This window comes from Scyliorhinus torazame, chromosome 3 (genome assembly GCF_047496885.1).
Source record: "Scyliorhinus torazame isolate Kashiwa2021f chromosome 3, sScyTor2.1, whole genome shotgun sequence".
Taxonomy (NCBI): Eukaryota; Metazoa; Chordata; class Chondrichthyes; order Carcharhiniformes; family Scyliorhinidae; genus Scyliorhinus; species Scyliorhinus torazame.
In genome coordinates, this window is record NC_092709.1 from 110647240 (window position 1) to 110664848 (window position 17609).

The 17609-nt window shown below is 49.2% G+C and overlaps 1 protein-coding gene and 1 long non-coding RNA gene across 3 annotated transcripts in view; one reads left to right on the top strand and one right to left on the bottom strand.

The window, feature by feature from the left end:
* Positions 1–4172, bottom strand: part of LOC140408644 (uncharacterized) — a 36718-nt gene extending 32546 nt beyond the window's left edge. The window contains exon 1 of one of the 2 annotated variants that reach the window (XR_011940160.1): positions 4014–4172. This is a non-coding gene — a long non-coding RNA (uncharacterized lncRNA). The remainder of the gene's footprint in view (positions 1–4013) is intronic. The other variant, XR_011940161.1, reaches the window with a different exon arrangement.
* mmaa (metabolism of cobalamin associated A) overlaps positions 4061–17609 on the top strand; it is a 94826-nt gene continuing 81277 nt past the window's right edge. The window contains exon 1 of the mRNA XM_072496120.1: positions 4061–4490. Within this exon, the coding sequence (XP_072352221.1) occupies positions 4061–4490 (430 nt within the window). The remainder of the gene's footprint in view (positions 4491–17609) is intronic.

Below are 17609 nucleotides of genomic sequence, written 5' to 3' on the forward strand. Positions count from 1 at the left end.
AAAGTGCATTCACTTGCGTTTATTGTAAATAAAAAATGTAAAGAACTGTTCATGAGTAAATTGTACGATCCTGAGCTTGACTGCCAAGCCAGGAAGACTGATGTATAAAATACTATGATTTTGTTGTATGATTGAGGAAGTTAGGATGATGAAATGTTTAAGTGAGTGTAGAGTATTAAGAATAGTTAGAGGTTCCCAGTTTATTGTTTTGTAATGCATGTCCCTCTTTGACATAGCGCCCTTAGAATTGTTAGTTAAAACATTTTTGCATAGCTATGGTCAGTGCAGAGGCCATGAAGCAAGTGTCCCCCCCAGGTCAGGGAATGGAAAGCAACATAGTTATGTGATCCTTCACGCTTTGCGTTAGGATCACAAGGAGGGTAAGTAGCCAGTTAAAATGGCTAACTCCCGATTTAGAATGGCTAACTCCCGATTTAAAATGGCGAACGGCAAAGGCTGATGGGAAAGTCAGCCAACAGGACACAAACGAGCAGCTGCAGGTTGAGTGTTTATTTACCTCTGGAAAGGCCAGACAAGATCGATACCGGCAACCATCAACATAACAAAACACCAGCCATCTGCATATTAATGAGCAATCCCCGGGAATAATGAGCAACATTTAGAAACAAAGCCAAACCAGACTCTTTGGCGCCAGCAGAAGCCTACACAATGGGAGGTGAACGACCACCTCAGACCACCCATCGATCAGGGAATTGCTCCAGCATTGAAGGAAATCGAACCAAGTGATTGGGACAAAGTCTAATCACTTGGAACCAGGTACAGGGTCCGCCCCGAAAGGCGGGAAGCCCCCGGGGACTATAAGAATCAAGCTCAAGTTCAAATCGGCCCCTCTGCTTGACCGGGTCACTCAGAAACGCAAACCAACCCTTGACAGTGACCAGTCCAGCCATCGCTGTTATCTAGTAAGTCTTACTTCAACGCTCGCTACGAGATAGGCGCTCCTAGCTACCAATCTGTACCAACTTCGAATCCCGCAGGCTCAGAACCCGAACGAAAGGCCATTCGTTTCCCTGACCTGGTGGGCCAGTTCCAAGTTAAGTATTGGCCTGTTAGCTGTAGGAGTAGCTTAGACGTAGAATTTATATATGAGTAGTGATTGCTGTGTATAATAAATGTGCTTTGATTTAAATCTTACTAAGCGGTGTATTGGATTGTTGATCATTACTCGGACTTCAACCACGTGGCGGTATCAGAAAGATACCTGGCGACTCAAGAGCAAAGGTGATAAAACAGAGCAATTAAACTAAGGCAAAAGTTAGCAACATCTGCCCAGACAAAAGATGAAACCAGCCTATCCACCCCAATAAAGAACGACTTTGGCAAAAGGACCAGCAGGCATTAAGAACATAAGAATTAGGAACAGGAGTAGGCCATCTGGCCCCTCAAGCCTGCTCCGCCATTTAATGAGATCATGGCTGATCTTTGTGGACTCAGCTCCACTCTCCGGCCCGTACACCATATCCCCGAATCCCTTTATTCTTTAGAAAGGCATCTATCTTTTTCTTAAAAACGTTTAAAGAAGGAGCCTCAACTGCTTCACTGGGCAAGGAATTCCAGAGATTCTCAACCCTTTGGGTGAAGAAGTTCCTCCTACACTCCGTCCTAAATCTACCTCCCCTTATTTTGAGGCTATGCCCCCTAGTTCTGCTTTCACCCGCCAGTGGAAACAACCTGCCCGCATCTATCCTATCTATTCCCTTCATAATTTTATATGTCTCAATAAGATCCCCCTGCATTCTTCTAAGCTCCAATGAGTACAGTCCCAGTCTACTCAACCTCTCGTCATAATCTAATCCCCTCAACTCTGGGATCAACCTAGTGAATCTCCTCTGCACTCCCTCCAGTATGTCCTTTCTCAGGTAAGGAGACCAAAACTGAACACAATACTCCAGATGCGGCCTCACCAACACCCTATACAATTGCAGCATAACCTCACTAGTCTTGAACGCCATCCCTCTAGCAATGAAAGACAAAACTCGATTAGCCTTCTTAATCACCTGTTGCACCTGCACACCAACTTTTTGCGACTCGTGCACCAGCACACCCAGGTCCCTCTGCACAGCAGCATGTTTTAACATCTTATCGTTTAAATAATAATCCATTCTGCTGTTATTCCTCCCAAAATGGATAGCCTCACACTTGGCAACATTGAATTCCATCTACCAGACACTAGCCCATTCACCTAACCTATCCAAATCCTTCTGCAGACTTCCGGTATACTCTGCACCTTTTGCTTTATCACTCATCTTAGTGTCGTCTGCAAACTTTGACACATTGCACTTGGTCCCCAACTCCAAATCGTCTATGTAAATTGTGAACAACTGCGGGCCCAACACTGATCCTCGAGGGACCCCACTAGTTACAGGTTGCCAACCAGAGAAACACCCATTTATCCCCACTCTCTGCTTTCTGTTAGTTAACCAATCCTCTACCCATGCTACCACTTTACCCTCAATGCCATGCATCTTTAGTTTATGCAGCAACCTTTTGTGTGGCACCTTGTCAAAAGCTTTCTGGAAATCCAGATATACCACATCCATTGGCTCCCCGCTATCTACTGCACTGGTAACGGCCTCAAAAAATTCTACCAAATTAGTCAGACACGACCTACCCTTTGTGAACCCATGCTGCGTCTGCCCAATTGGACAATTTCCCTCCAGGTGCCCCGCTATTTCCTCCATAATGATAGATTCCAGCATTTTCCCTGCAACCGAAGTTAAGCTTACCGGCCTATAATTACCCGCTTTCTGACGACCTCCTTTTTTAAACAGTGGTGTCACGTTTGCTACTTTCCAATCCTCTGGGACCACCCCAGAGTCTAGTGAATTTTGATAAATTATCACTAGTGCGTTTACAATTTCCCTAGCCATCTCTTTTAACACTCTGGGATGCATCCCATCAGGGCCAGGAGACTTGTCTACCTTTAGCCCCATTAGCTTGCCCAATACTGCCTCCTTAGTGATTACAATCATCTCAAGGTCCTCACCTATCATTGAAATAAAAATAAAACCCGCAGCTAAATATTCATCTTCAGTGCCTGCACCCGACCCGTCAACGACAGGGGAAGACTATCCCACCTCAGTAGACCCGCCTGAACCCTACTACCAGACTCGTAAAGGTAAACTTACAAAGCCAGGCACTTTTACCCAAGTTCAGCTTGTAGCCTGAAAATGCCCCAAATCTCCAAAGCAGCCCCATTATATCCCCCAAAGCGGGTGGGTCCGATATTTTCAACAACAGATCATCAGCATGCAGGGACACCCTATGCTCCACCCCACCTCACTATCCCCCTCCATTTATCCGAGCACCTCAGTGCTATGGGCAAGGGCTCTATTGCCAGCGCAAACAGAAGGGGGGCATAGGCCTCGCTCCCGTGCAATGAAAAGCCGCTGCACATTTGATGACAACTGCCTGCCCTTTACGAACCCCGTCTGATCCTCCCCAATCACCTTCGGAAGGCACTCCACCACCTCTTTGCCACTATCTGAGCTGCCACCACCAGCTCCCCAGTCCTATCCCTGAACCAAACAATCTCTCTCGCAGACGCCTGCCAACAAGCGGCGGGCCTTCTCGCCATACTCGTACACAATTCGCCTTGCCCGTCTCAGCTGCCGAATGCCGAAGAGGCCAGGGAAGAGAAAGGGCTGGGGGGGGGGGGGGGGGGGGGGGGGGGGGGGAACGTCTGTCTGAAGTTAGGTTCCTGTCCATAACTTCTATCTGGGCCAAGATTCCATATTTGACTCCCAATAAGATTCGACAATATTAATTGGTCTCAGTGTGCTCTGCGCATGTGCAGAAAGAAGGGCCACGTGTCCTAAGGGCGGTGCACGCTGGGTAACATTCACCTCAGCCGCCTGTGTTTTCTTTCCCCGCTTATGTAATATGCCGGTGACCGCATAAGAGTTGAAAAATCAGATAGCTTGAGTTAACAGAAACATTGTTTCCCCACACCCAAGTGCACTTTTAAAATTAAAAACACCACAGCCACTTACAGCATGCTGTCGGGGATTTAAGCTCGGATCTCATCTTCCCCCGAAGGATGTCGATTGCGGCGCGGCTGTGGCGCTGGAGCCGTTGGGGTCTCGCGGAGCGGCACAGTGTGATCTGGGCGCCGCGTTCTGGGGCCTGGCGCCCGATGTCCCGGATGGGCGCTGCTCGGGGACTGTTGGAGGCCGCGCGCCGCCAGGCGGCTCGAGCGCAGCCCAGGAGCCTGAGCAGCGGTTCGGCGGCGGTGCGAGAGCAGCAGCTGCTGACCGAAACACTGACCGAGTGGGAGAGGCGGCTGCTTGACCGACTGGTGGGCGGACTGCTGGGCGGACAGAGGGCCTGCCTGGCGGAGGCCATCACCCTGGTGGAGTCGTCTGTCAAACATAAGAAGTTATTGGCTCAGCTGTTGCTGCAGAGAGTACTGACCTTCCAGAGGGAACGAGAGGGTCCGAATGGAGGGAAGCCGCTGTCCTTCAGAGTGGGTCAGTACCGCTCTCTGACTTTTAAAAACCCGCAGATCGTGCTGATATAAACGTAGATTTATGGTAAATCTAAGTCATTTGACTCATTGGGTGTGCACCCGGTAAGAGTTCCAATCCAGCCTAATCCCACTTTCCAGCTCTTCCTATTATTACCGCACTTCAACTGCATGGAACCATATAATTCGTACAGTGCAGAAGGATGCCATTTGGCCCTTCGAGTCTGCACCGACCCTGTGAAAGAGTACCCCATCCAGGCCCACCTCCCTGCCCTTGTCCCCATAACCCCACCTAACCTACACATCTTTTGACACGGGCCAATTCACCGAACCTGCATTTCTTTGGATTGTGGAAGGAAACTGGAGCACCCGGAGGAAACGCAGGCAGACACAGGAAGCATATGCAAACACCAGTCACTCAAGGTCGGAATTGAACCTGGGTCTCTACGGTTGTGAGGCAGCAGTGCTAACCACTGGTATATGGTATAGCAAATTAGGTAGTGTCAAACCCCTCCAGCTGCCTCTCTTTAGAAATGCCTTACAAATCTGTGGGGTCTTGCCTGCCCATTTAAAGGAGAATACCATTTTATTAACCCTACAAAAGATAGATTTGGGGAGAAAGACTGGGCAACACTGAAACAAAAACCTCAGGAGGACGTTCATTTTCACAGTCTGCACCCTACCCGCCAAGATCAGTGAGAGGACATCGCACCTTTTTAAGTCCGCTTGGGAGCTTTGGATGCTTAGGAGTTTTGGCTCCTTCTCGGGTATAAGCTGAATTTGGGCAAAAGTGAATACTTTCCAGTGAATCCCCTGGAGGGGAGCTAATCTGGGGAAGTTGCCGTTTCGTCTGGCCAGTACTACCTTCTGTTATCTGGGTCCACGAATGGGCCTCTCTCTGAGCCAAAACTCCTAAGTAGCTTCATTATCTTCTCTACATTGGAAAGTGGCTATATGATATACAGAAACGGATCATCCGCATATAAAGGCAACCCAGGCTGCTCTCCCCCCGTCCCCCAACTGCCATCCCCTCCACCTAATGGACGACCTCCACACAATAGCCAGAGGCTCAATTGCCGTGACAAACAAAAGAGGTGACAATGGACAACCCTGCCTTGCACCCCTGTTCAATTGGAAGTAACCCGATCTCGGGGCATTCATGCACACACTCGTGGCAAAGGCCCTGTACAAGAGCCGAATCTATGATATATTTTGACCCAAAGCCAACCCTTCCAAGAATTTAAAATATGTACCCCACTCAACCCTATCAAACGATTTTCCAGTGTCGTTTGAAATAATCACCTCTGCCTCAGCACTGGGGCAAGGGACAGAACAACATTTAACAGTCTCCGTATGTTGGCTGATAACTGCCGGCCCTTAACAAAAACAGTCTGCTCCTCTGAAATCACCACCCCCCCCCCCCCCCCCCCCCCCCCAGGCCAAGGATTCATTGAATATATCCAGCAACAGTTGGATCAACTGACCCACAAACCTTTTATAAATTCAATAGGGAACCCATCCGAACCTGGAGCATCCGGGCCCATCATCACCTCCAACTCCTCCCTTGCCCTTGCTCCACCACTAGGAAAGACAACATGTCCAAAACATTGACAGTCTCTCCTCTGGAGGATCTGATTTGTAAAGTTCTCGATCAAAGGCCTCAAATGTTGCATTAACCTTCCTTGGGGCATAAACCAGCCTGTCACTCCAACCCCCTATCTGCACTATCTCCCGGAGGCAGCCTGCCCCCTCGGCTGGTGTGCTTAAAGATGACTGGCCGTCTCCCCGTATTAATAAAAGGTCCTGCTCGAGCTGGTTCACCGCCTTGTCCATTGAGAGCAGCTCAAAATCCATTTACAGCTTCTTCATATTCGCCAATACTTCCAGTATCGGGACAGTGGAGTACTGGCGGTCCACCTCCAGAATTAAATCCATCAACCTCTGTCTCTCCACCCTTCCAGATTTATCGTCATGTGCCTTGTAAGATATTATCTCTCCCCCACCCCCCACCTACAACAATCGCCTTCAGAGCTTTCCACAACGTGGATGGCGAGACCGCCTCCCTCCTATTGAACTCTAATGTACTCCCGAATCGCGGAGGAAATACGCTTACAGAATCCCTTGTCCGCCAGCAATGCTGTGTCCAGTCTACACGGGGGTCACTGAGCGGTGCCCGGCTCCAATATCAGATCTACAAAATGCAGAGCATGATCTGAGAAAACGATCAGTGAGCACCCGGCCCACTTCACCCCAGGAAGAAGAGACTACCCACCACAAAGAAGTCAATCGGTAATAGACCCAATGGATGTGTGAGAAAAAAGAAAATCTTATCCCTTAAATACATAAATCTCCACTGGTCTGCCTTCCATCTGCTCCATAACAACCAATATTGCCTTCGCTACCCCAATTGACATGGAAACTTAGGACTTGGCGTATCCAACCTAGGATCTAAACTGCAATTGAAGTTCCGTGTCCGTCCCCCCCCCCCCCCCCCCCCCCCCCCGTCCCCCCCCCCCAAACAATTAGTTGATGTGAATCCAGATCCAGGATAGAAGCCAGCAACGTATTGATACATGGCATATCATTCAGTTTGGTGCATACATGTTGGCCAGTACCACCGATGTGCCTGCCAAAGACCCGCTAATAATTATATACCTCGCGCCAATATTTTAGCAGCTGAAAAAGATACCCTCTTGTTCATCAACACTGCCGCCCGCCCCCAGCCCTACCATCGAAACCCAAATGGTATACCTGCCACAGTCAGCCCTACTGTAACCTAATTTGGTCCTTCATCCGCAAATGGGTCTCCTGTTAAAACACCTCATCAGCCTTCAAACTTCTCAGGTGTGCAAACACCCGGACTTCCGGGTGCGGCTATGCAGAGCTAGGTCGCATATTCGGCAGCTCCTGCTTGGAACGGACTTTTGGGCTCTTTTACAGGGCCCCCACGGCATTTGTTTGACATTTCCCGGTGTGGGAAGAAGGCTGCAATATTCCCCCGACAGTGTCCCCCAGGAAGGGTATGTCTCTTGGTTGCCAGACACACGCAGAAACAGTAAAAGATTTGGCTGCAACTGCAGGATAAACAGGGCCTCTTCCAGCGTGCAGGCGGGGGAAGGGCAAGCTTAAAGCTGCAAGCTGACCTGAGGGCCTGTATCAAAAGTGGGTTCTAGCAGCAGAGGGAACAACTGTGAAAAGACCTCATCAAGGCCACTGAAGGGACTTCCGGTTGCGGTGATGCCTAGCTAGCCGCACGCTTCGGCGGCTCCAGCTCCGACGGACCTTCGGGCTCTTTTAAGAGCCCCAACGGGGAATTTTTCGACGACGCAACCCGGTGTGGGGCGTGTGAGAAGGGAGTCCCCCCCAAACGAAGGAGGAAAAAAACCGGCGGCGGCGGCTGCAGCGCGAGGAATCGTCGACCAAAGGGTCAGAAAGAGAGAAGTACAAGATGGCGGCGGAGAAAGCGCAGGCGACATGGGGGCCTGAGCATGAAATTGTGAGACGGTGCGTGGAGCTGCTGAAGAGGGAGGTGCTGACCCCGTTGCTACAGGCAATTGAGGGGCTCAAGGAGACATTAAAGACCCAGGAGACAGAGCTCCGTGTGGTGGAGCAGAAGGTGACAGATATTGAGGACGAGATCCTGGGCCTGGCGGTTAAGACACAGACGCACGAGGCACTTCATAAAAAGTGTACTGAAAGGATCGAAGCCCTAGAAAATGGAGCGCGAAGGAAGAACCTTCGGATACTGGGTCTCCCTGAGGGTGTGGAAGGAGTGGACTGTGGAGCCTACGCAAGTACGATGCTGAGCTCACTGATGGGTGCTGAGGCCCCTACGGGCCCCTTGGAGGTGGAGTGGGCAAATCGGATTCCGGCGAGAAGACCAAAAGCGGGAGAACCACCCAGGGCGATAATCGTGCGATTTTACCGCCTTAAGGATAGAGAAGAGGTCCTGAGATGGGCTAAAAGTGCGGAGTAGCAGATGGAGAATGCAGTGGTACGGGTATACCAGGATTGGAGTGCGGAGGTGGCGAGAAGGAGGGCGAGCTTCAACCGAGCCAAAGAGGTGTTGCATAAAAGGAAGGTGAAGTTCGGGATGCTGCAGCCGGCAAGACTATGGGTCACGTATCAGGAGAGACACCATTATTTTGAGACGGCGGAGGAAGCATGGACCTTCATCAAAGAAGAGAAATTGGATCGGAACTGAGGGACTGATGCTGCAGGAAATGTTATTGTTAATGTTACGGTGGAAGTTAATTGAGAAGTAAACAGGGAAGGGGGGAGACATTGGGGAAATGTGGGCGCCGGTGAGGGGGGAAAGACGGGACATAGTTGGAGAATGGGGAGGGGGAGGGGAAAGGGAGCTGCGCCATAAGAGGCGGGTCAGGTAAAGGGATGTTCCCGCACCAGGAAGAATAAGGCGGGAAGACAGGCGCAAGGCGGATGGGAGTTCCCCACATGGGGGGGGTCGAGGAGTGAGCAGGAGTAGCCGGGGTCAGTTGAAGTCAGCTGACTTACAGAAGTAATATGGGGGGAGCAATCATGCTAGAAAGAGATCTAGCGGGGAGGGGGGGGGGGGCAACTGGGTTGCTGCTGCGGAAATCCAAAAGGAAATGGCTAAAGAGTGGGTGGGCGGGGATGGTGTGCGACGCTGGGGGAGCGAGCGCGGAGGCGGGATATGGGACTGGCCGAGAGAAGGTAATGGCTAGTCGACACAGGAGGGGGGCAGGTAGCCCCCTAGTGAGGCTGATCACGTGGAACGTGAGAGGCCTGAACGGACCGATAAAAAGGGCCAGAGTGCTCGCGCATTTGAAAGGACTAAGGGCAGACGTGGTTATGCTCCAAGAGACGCACCTAAAGGTGGCGGACCAAGTTAGGCTAAGGAAAGGATGGGTGGGACAGGTGTTCCACTCAGGACTGGACGCAAAGAATAGAGGGGTGGCCATTTTGGTGGGGAAACAGGTCGCATTTGAAGCAAAGAACATCGTAGCAGATAGCGGAGGTAGATATGTAATGGTGAGTGGCAGGCTGGAGGGAATGGAGGTAGTGTTGGTTAACGTGTATGCCCCAAACTGGGACGATGCGGGATTTATGAGACGGATGCTGGGGCGTATACCGGACCTGGAGGTAGGAAACTTGATTTTAGGAGGGGACTTTAATACGGTGCTGGACCCGGGGCTAGATAGATCCAGCTCAAGGACCGGGAGAAGGCCGGCAGCGGCCAAGGTACTTATGGGGTTTATGGACCAAATGGGGGAGTGGATCCATGGCGATTTCTTAGACCTAGGGCTAGGGAGTTTTCCTTCTTCTCCCATGTCCATAAAGTGTACCCTCTCCAGCAACATTCTCCTAACCCAAGGTACCTTACCTGCCCATATAAAATCCAAAATACACCGATTTAACCTATCAAAAAAAGTCTTGGACACTCAACAATCGGGAGATTCTGAAAGACAAACAGAAACTTCAGTAGAACCATCATCTTCAGTCTGGACTCCCCCTGCCAGCGAAAGCGGAAGAACAACCCACCTTGTGAAGTCTTCCTCCATCCCCTCTACCAAATTGCTAAATTCAATATATGTAACGGAGACTGACTATGCGCCACCCTTATTCCCAGATATCGAAAATACGACTTGACCAGCTGAAATAGAAACATCTCCAAACCCCTCCCTACATCTGAGCATTGACCAGGAACACCTTGCTCTTTCCCACATTAAAAAAAATTTTTTTTTTTAGAGTAGCCAATTACTTTTTTCCAATAAAGGGGCAATTTAGCTTGGTCAATCCACCTAACCTGCACATCTTTGGGTTGTGGGGGTGAAAACCACGCAGACACAGGGAAATGTGCAAACTCCACACAGACAGTGACCCAGGGCCGGAATTCGAACCTGGGTCCTCAGCGCTGCAGTCCCAGTGCTAACCACTGCGCCACGTGACACCCTTTTCCCACATTAAGCTTATAACCTGAAAACAACCCAAACTGTCAGTACCCCCATAATCCTATTCATACTATCCACTGAGTCTATGACATACACACACGTAGAAGGCCTCAAACACTCCATTCACTACCTGGCTCTGACCACCCTGCTCCTCGAACCCCTTATTTGCCCAATCTCCCTTGCTGCCGTCTACTGCCTCAGCTAGTGCACGAGCAGCCTACTGGCCCTCCTCCCCATGCTCGTAAAACGACCCTCTAACCCGTCGCAACTGCCCCATGCCTTCCCCAGAGACAAAAGCTCAACCCCATCTGGAGCTTCTGCCTCTCTTTCAACAAGCCCTCCTCGGGGGCTGCCGAGTACCTCCGATCTACTACTAAAATGGCCTCCACTAACCTCTGCCTTTCCAACCGCTCCATCATATCTCTATGCATCTTGATAAAAATAAGCTCCACCCTAATTACTGCCTTCAGCACCTCCCATGGGGGCAGCAATCTCACTTTTATTAAACTCAACATTGTTGTGTATAGCCACACAGAACCTCTCACACGCCCCCTTATCAGCCAACAATCCCAATCCAGCCTCCACTGCAATCGCTGGGAACCCCCCCCTCTTCTACACACAAGTCCACGAAATGCGGCGCATGGCCGACACCACAATCGCCGAATACTCCACCCCAATCACCCCCACCAACAACGTCTTGCCCACAGCAGAGAAACCGATTCAGGAAAACACTGGATGCACATGCGAGAAGAACAAATATTCCTTCGCCCTCGGTTGCCCAAATTGCCATGGGTCCACTCTCCCAATTTGCTCCATAAACCCCAACAATTTCCTTGCCATTGCCGACACCTTCAAGGATTTGGGGCATGACCGATCCAGCCTAGGATCAAGAGCCATGTTAAAATCCCATCCCCCTATTCATCAACTGAAGCGAGTCTAAGTCCGGAACTTCGCTGGCACCCTCTTCATTAAATCCACATCATCCCAGTTGGGGGAATAGACATTTACCAGCACCAAGGGCACCCCCTCTAATTCCCACTTACCATAGCATATCTACCCCGAGTACCCCACTATGCTATTCACTGAGAAGGCCACCCTCTTATTAATTAACACGGCAGCCTCCCTCGCCTTCATATCCAGCCCCGAATGAAACACTTGCCCCACCCAACCTTTCCGCAACCTCATATGATTTTTCACCCTTGGGTGCATCTCCTGCATAAAAATCACATCTGCCTTCAAGCTCTTTAAATGAGCGAAAACACGGATCCTCCTGATTGGTCCATTCAGACCCCTAACATTCCATGAGACCAATCTGGTCGGGGGACTCCACACTCACACACACATACACACACACACCCAACTCCGATCAGCCATATCCAAGTTTCAGTGGACTCCTCCAGGCCCCTGTCGTGCCCACCACCTAGGTCTCAAGATGGTCACCGCCACCCCCTCCAACCACCACCTCCAAAAAGAAACCTTCAAAGTCAGCCACTCCTCCCTACCTCCCTCTTCCCCACCCAAAACAAAGAAAGCCCCACATCCCAGGCCCACTATCCCAAGCCAAGCCAAAAACAAAAGAAACCAGAAGAATCAAAGAAACCAACCCACCCTCACCAATAACCCACCGCAGTTCTCTCTCTCTCACTCTCCTCTCCCCCCTCCCCCCCCCACCCCCCCTTGCTCCTGTTAACTAGCACACCGGCTAGCATGGTGACCCCCACCCGAGGCAAAGGACACACTTTCTTCAAAAGGAAGCCCTCTTATTGCCCCAACCCACCTTGTCACCATGTCGCACCAACTACTGCATTCCCCCTCCCAAACTCCACGGTACCCACCAAATCACACACATTTTAATATCCCCAACACCAACACCCCCAAACATGGGGAGGAAAATGGTACAAAATTCCGTCTTCAACATGATTAACGATACAGAGTAGGTAATAAGAACAAAAACATACATAACAACCGCACGGAAAAACATACCATCCCTCCCTCCCACGGAATAAAATTTTCCCAGACCAAATCACAGGTGAACCCATCCAAAGTCTTCAAACTTCCCCCAGTCCATGGTCCTTTAAAAAGTTACTCATCTCCTCCGGCATATTGAAGTAGTACTCCTTTCCATGTGGAACCCAAAGGCAAGGGGGATACATCAACCCCAGAAACACAACTTTCTTCCTGAATATGGCCGCCTCCCAAGTCCTGGAAAATACAAATCGTATGGCCTTACCAGGTGCATTCCCATGTCTCCTTCACCCACCTCAGGATCTTTTCCTTGTCTACTTACCGGTGTAGCCTCACGATGATTGCCCGCGGCAGCTCCCCCGCTCTTGATATCCTCCTCAATGACCGGTGTGTCTGGTCCATCTCAGTCGGATAGTCGAAGACCCCCTCCCCCACCAGCTTCTCAAACATCTTGGCCACATATTCCGGGGTCCCCGTTCGCTCAATACCTTCAGGCAGCCTCACGATCCCAAGGTGTTGCCTCCTTGAGCGGTTCTCCCAAGTCGTCAACCTTCTCCCTCAACCTGTTCGAACCATCCGCCATCATCATTTCTGCCTCCAGCGAGGCAATCCAATCCTCGTGGTCAATCACCGTGTCCTCCACCTTTTGGATTGGCGTCTCCAGCCTCTGCTCCACTCTCTCCAAGGCAGCCCAAATCGACTCTGCCACCCTCGGCAGGTCGTCTGATGCTGCCTGCCTCTGTTTTTTAAACTCGGCCGCAAGGAATTCGACCAGATGCTCCGTCACCCATTGTGTGGGCAATGATGCCATCGTTTCCCCTGTTCCAAGGGTGTCCTCCTGTTCTGGAGAGAGCCCCTTATTTGACACACTCCTCGTCTGGTACCCCTTCGACATTCCCCACCAAAGGAGAATACCTTACTCTTTAGTATTCCCACTTTTATTATTCTTATTATCCACCTGCAACTTCCCCATAAAATGGGCAGAAAGGACCAAAAATCAAACCTCACAGTCCATGTTTCTTTACAAACTGCTTCCTTCGGCGCATCAAGGTAATCGGCTCTATTTAAAAGTGACTCAAAGGCAAGCCAGGTACACCACACTGATCACGCATTATTTTTGTACAACACGGCCTTGGTCTTGTTGATTGCCGCACGTCTTCCAGCCACACACAGGCCAGTGTTCTATACAAGTTAACATAACTTCCTTGCTTTTGAACTCTAAACCCACATCCTGATTTCTCCTAATGGCATGGCCCTCCCATCTAGAGTCTCGATGGTCCTTCAGCCACCTCAGGACCCGTTCTTTTTCTTGGTACCGGTGAAACCTGACGATGATCGCCCTTGGTGGTTCCCCAGATTGGGCCTTCTGCCTTAGCGACCGATGGGCCCGATCCAATTCAAGAGGGGATGGCAATCCTCTGCCCCCACCATCTTCCCAAACACCCTGAACATATAACCCGTAGGATTTGGGCCCTCAGACCCTCAGGCAGACCAACAATTCTTAAATTTTGCTGTCTGGAGCAGTTTTCCAAATCGTCCACTTTGGTTTTCAATGCTTTATGCCCTTCAGCAGCATTGCCATCTCCGCCTCCAGAGAAACAATCCAGTCACTCTGGTCCGAGAGTGCCACCTCACCCTTTGTATCACCATGCCTTGCTCCTTTTAATTTCTGATCCATCTTCTCCAAGGCCACACGAATGGGGCTAGGGCCCCTTCCATCGCTTTCTCCAGGTCCTCTGAGACCGCCTGCTGCTGCTTTTTGAATGAATCTGCCAAGAAGCTTGCCAGCATCTCGGCCGTCCACAGAGAGGCCAAGGTCGCAGCAGGAGCCTCTGCCATTTTCTCCACCAACAATGCTCATGTGGCTTCTGAGTCCGAAGACGTTTGTTTGCCGGTCTGCTGCCTTGTATTATACTTATTGGGCACTACTTTTATGTGGGAACCGCATCCCATTGAACTACTCATATTTCCCCCCCAAACATCACTCATAAACTGGGCGAAAAGGACCAAAATCAAAGTACCCTGGCAGGACCCACCACGTGGGCAGCACGGTAGCACAGTGGGTAGCACTGTTGCTTCACAGCTCCAGGGTCCCAGGTTCCATTCCCAGCTTGGGTCAATGTCTGCACATTCTCCCTGTGTCTGCATGGGATTTCTCCGGGTGCTCTGGTTTCCTCCCAAAAGCCCCGAAAGACATGTTAGGTAAATTGGATATTCTGAATTCTCCCTCTGTCTACCCGAACAGGTGCCGGAATGAGGCAACTAGGGGATTTTCACAGTAACTTCATTGCAGTGTTAATGTAAGACTACTTGTGACAATAAAGATTATTATTTTGTGTGACTGCTCACTACATAGCCTCCATCGGAAGTCCCAAGTGGCCAATTAAATTTAATGCAGGGACCTGTGAAGTGATTTATTTTAGTTATAATGCAGAGAGATAATCTAATCTAATGGGTACAATTTTAAGGGGGTTATAGGAGCAGAAGGACCTGGGTGTATATATGCATAAGTCATTGACGCTAGCAGGCCAAGTTGAGAGTATGATCAATAAAGCATACATATTTATCAATAGAGGTTTAGAGTTCAAAAACAAGGAAGTTATGTTAACTTGTATAAAACATTGGTTTGGTCTAAGTTGTAGTATTGTTCAGTTCAGATGTGAAGACATCGAAGAAAGTGAATAAAAGATTCATGAAAATGGTTCCAGGGATGAGGAACTTCAGTTACAAGGCCTGCCTTGGTCTGCTTTCAAAGCCAGCAATTTAGCCCTGTGCTAAACAGCCCCTCTTTTGTTCTTTTTTATTTGTTTTTTATTTGTTCATGGGATTTATTGCCCATCCTTGAGGATATTTAATAATCAACCACATTGCTTCCAAACCTTACTGGATTTCCTTTCCTAAAGGGACATTGGTGAATCAGATGGGTTTTTACAACAATCGACAATGGATTCATGATCATCTTTAGACTTTTAATTCCAGAGTTTTTTATTGAATTCAAAATTCGAACCCGGGTCCCCAGAGTATGGCTCTGGGTCTCTGGATTACTAGTTTAGCAACAATACCACTACGCAACTGCCTCCCCTCAGAACATATTTGTTCTGGACCCTCTTAAGCACCTCATTGAATGCCTATGGTTTACCTTTAAGTAACCGTAGACTGCCCACTTTCGTCAAATCGCATCTCCGCTTAATAAACTTGGTCTTTCCAATTGAAATATTTTATCCTTTGTCCATCTTCATTCTTTTCCATGACTATAAATCTAAGGGAACTATGGCCACGAGTACTAAAATGCTCTTCTAATGATGCTCTTTCCACCTGCCTTGATTCCTTAAAACCAGAACCACCCCTTCTCTGGTGGTATGAGCTTATGTGCTGGCTAAAAATGTTCTTCATGCATTTTAAGAAATCTGCACTTGAATATATCTTTTGCACCAAATTTATCCCAGTTCACATTGGTAGTGATGTGTTACAGACCACTCGGGTAGGCCACGTTTCTGTGGCAACATGCACTTTAACATGTATGTTGCAGTCTGGAGCTATGGATAATGATGGTAGACACTCCAAATTCTTTCCATCACATGGAAAAGAAAGACCTCTGTTTGGAGGTGTGATCACACCTAGCAGTGCAATTGCCCCCTTTATTCATTCTTCAGTTCAATCCAAATGGCCTCATTTCATGTTTCTTCTCACAAATCAGCCCTCCGACAGCTGTGATTGTTTTTCAAACAATTGCAATTCTCTTCCCCCTCCTCCTTTTGCTATGCCCAATTTATCCCTTTCGAGAACTCCGTGATCAAGAATGTTGAGCTGCCATATTTGCTCTTTGCTGAGCCAGATATCAATAACAGCCATGAATATTTCCAAGTGTCCATCTGTGCTGCAGCTCATCATTAGACTTTGCATTGAGGTACATACCATTAATCACTGAACAGTTCCTTTGTTGTCTATTTCTAGCCTTTGTTACTTGATCTTCCTTGTTCCTGCACTCACATTCTGATTTTTTTTTTTCTAGCTTTTTTTCAACATATTGATCCAGGCTTGAAACCTTTTTGAAGTATTGCCTGTCCGGATTCTCTCCCCAAATCCTGTCCCAATGCCCAGGAAACCTCAAGCTCTCCCTTCTGCACCATCTGTCCAGCCAGACATTCAGCTGTACTGTTTGCTTACCCAGCTCCTCAGTGTTCTGCTGCTGTTCAGTGGCATCCTGGACCCTGGCCCCCACTCTCCTGGAATCACACCCGTTCTTGGAGGAAAATCTATTTCCTCTTAACAATTGTATTGCCTGTCAATATTGCACACTTGCCACCCTTGCACTGCACAGTTGAGTTATGGTACTATGAAGTTGGTTCTGGTTGTACTTCCCAAAAACCATCACCTTTGCCAGTATTCAGCAGTGAATACCATTTGGAGAATGGGAGGCAGTCGGACCCCTACACTACCTGCCAGGTCCTGATTGACTGGTGGTTACCCATTCTCTCACTGTCTGTATACTCTTTTTAAAAAAATATATATTTTATTCAAGATTTTTTTGGCCAAACATAACAGCACATAGCGTTTCCTTTACACAGCAATAAAACAATATAAATAACAATGGCCAGTTTTAAACAAGTAAATAAATAATATATGAACAAAATCAAAAATAAAACTAAATGGCAACTGCCTTGTCCTAGATAAATACTCTCCAAAAATACAATCCAACAATCCAATATACAATTACATATACCAACGACCTATACATATACAATAACATCCCTGAGAGGCCTTCTGATTCCTTCCCCCCCCCCCCCCCCGGGTTGCTGCTGCTGTCTTCTTCTTTTCCATTCCCTCTATCTTTCTGTGAGGTATTCGACGAACGGTTGCCACCGCCTGGTGAACCCTTGAGCCGACCCCCTTAGAACGAACTTAATCCGTTCCAACTTTATAAAGCCTGCCATGTCCTTTATCCAGGTCTCCACACCCGGGGGCTTGGCTTCCTTCCACATTAACAATATCCTGCGCCGGGCTACTAGGGACGGAAAGGCCAAAACATCAGCCTCTCTCGCCTCCTGCACTCCCGGCTCTTCTGCAACCCCGAATATAGCCAACCCCCAGCTTGGTTCGACCTGGACCCCCACCACCTTCGAAAGCACCTTTGCCACCCCCACCCAAAACCCCTGTAGTGCCGGGCATGACCAGAACATGTGGGTATGATTCGCTGGGCTTCTCGAGCATCTCGCACACCTATC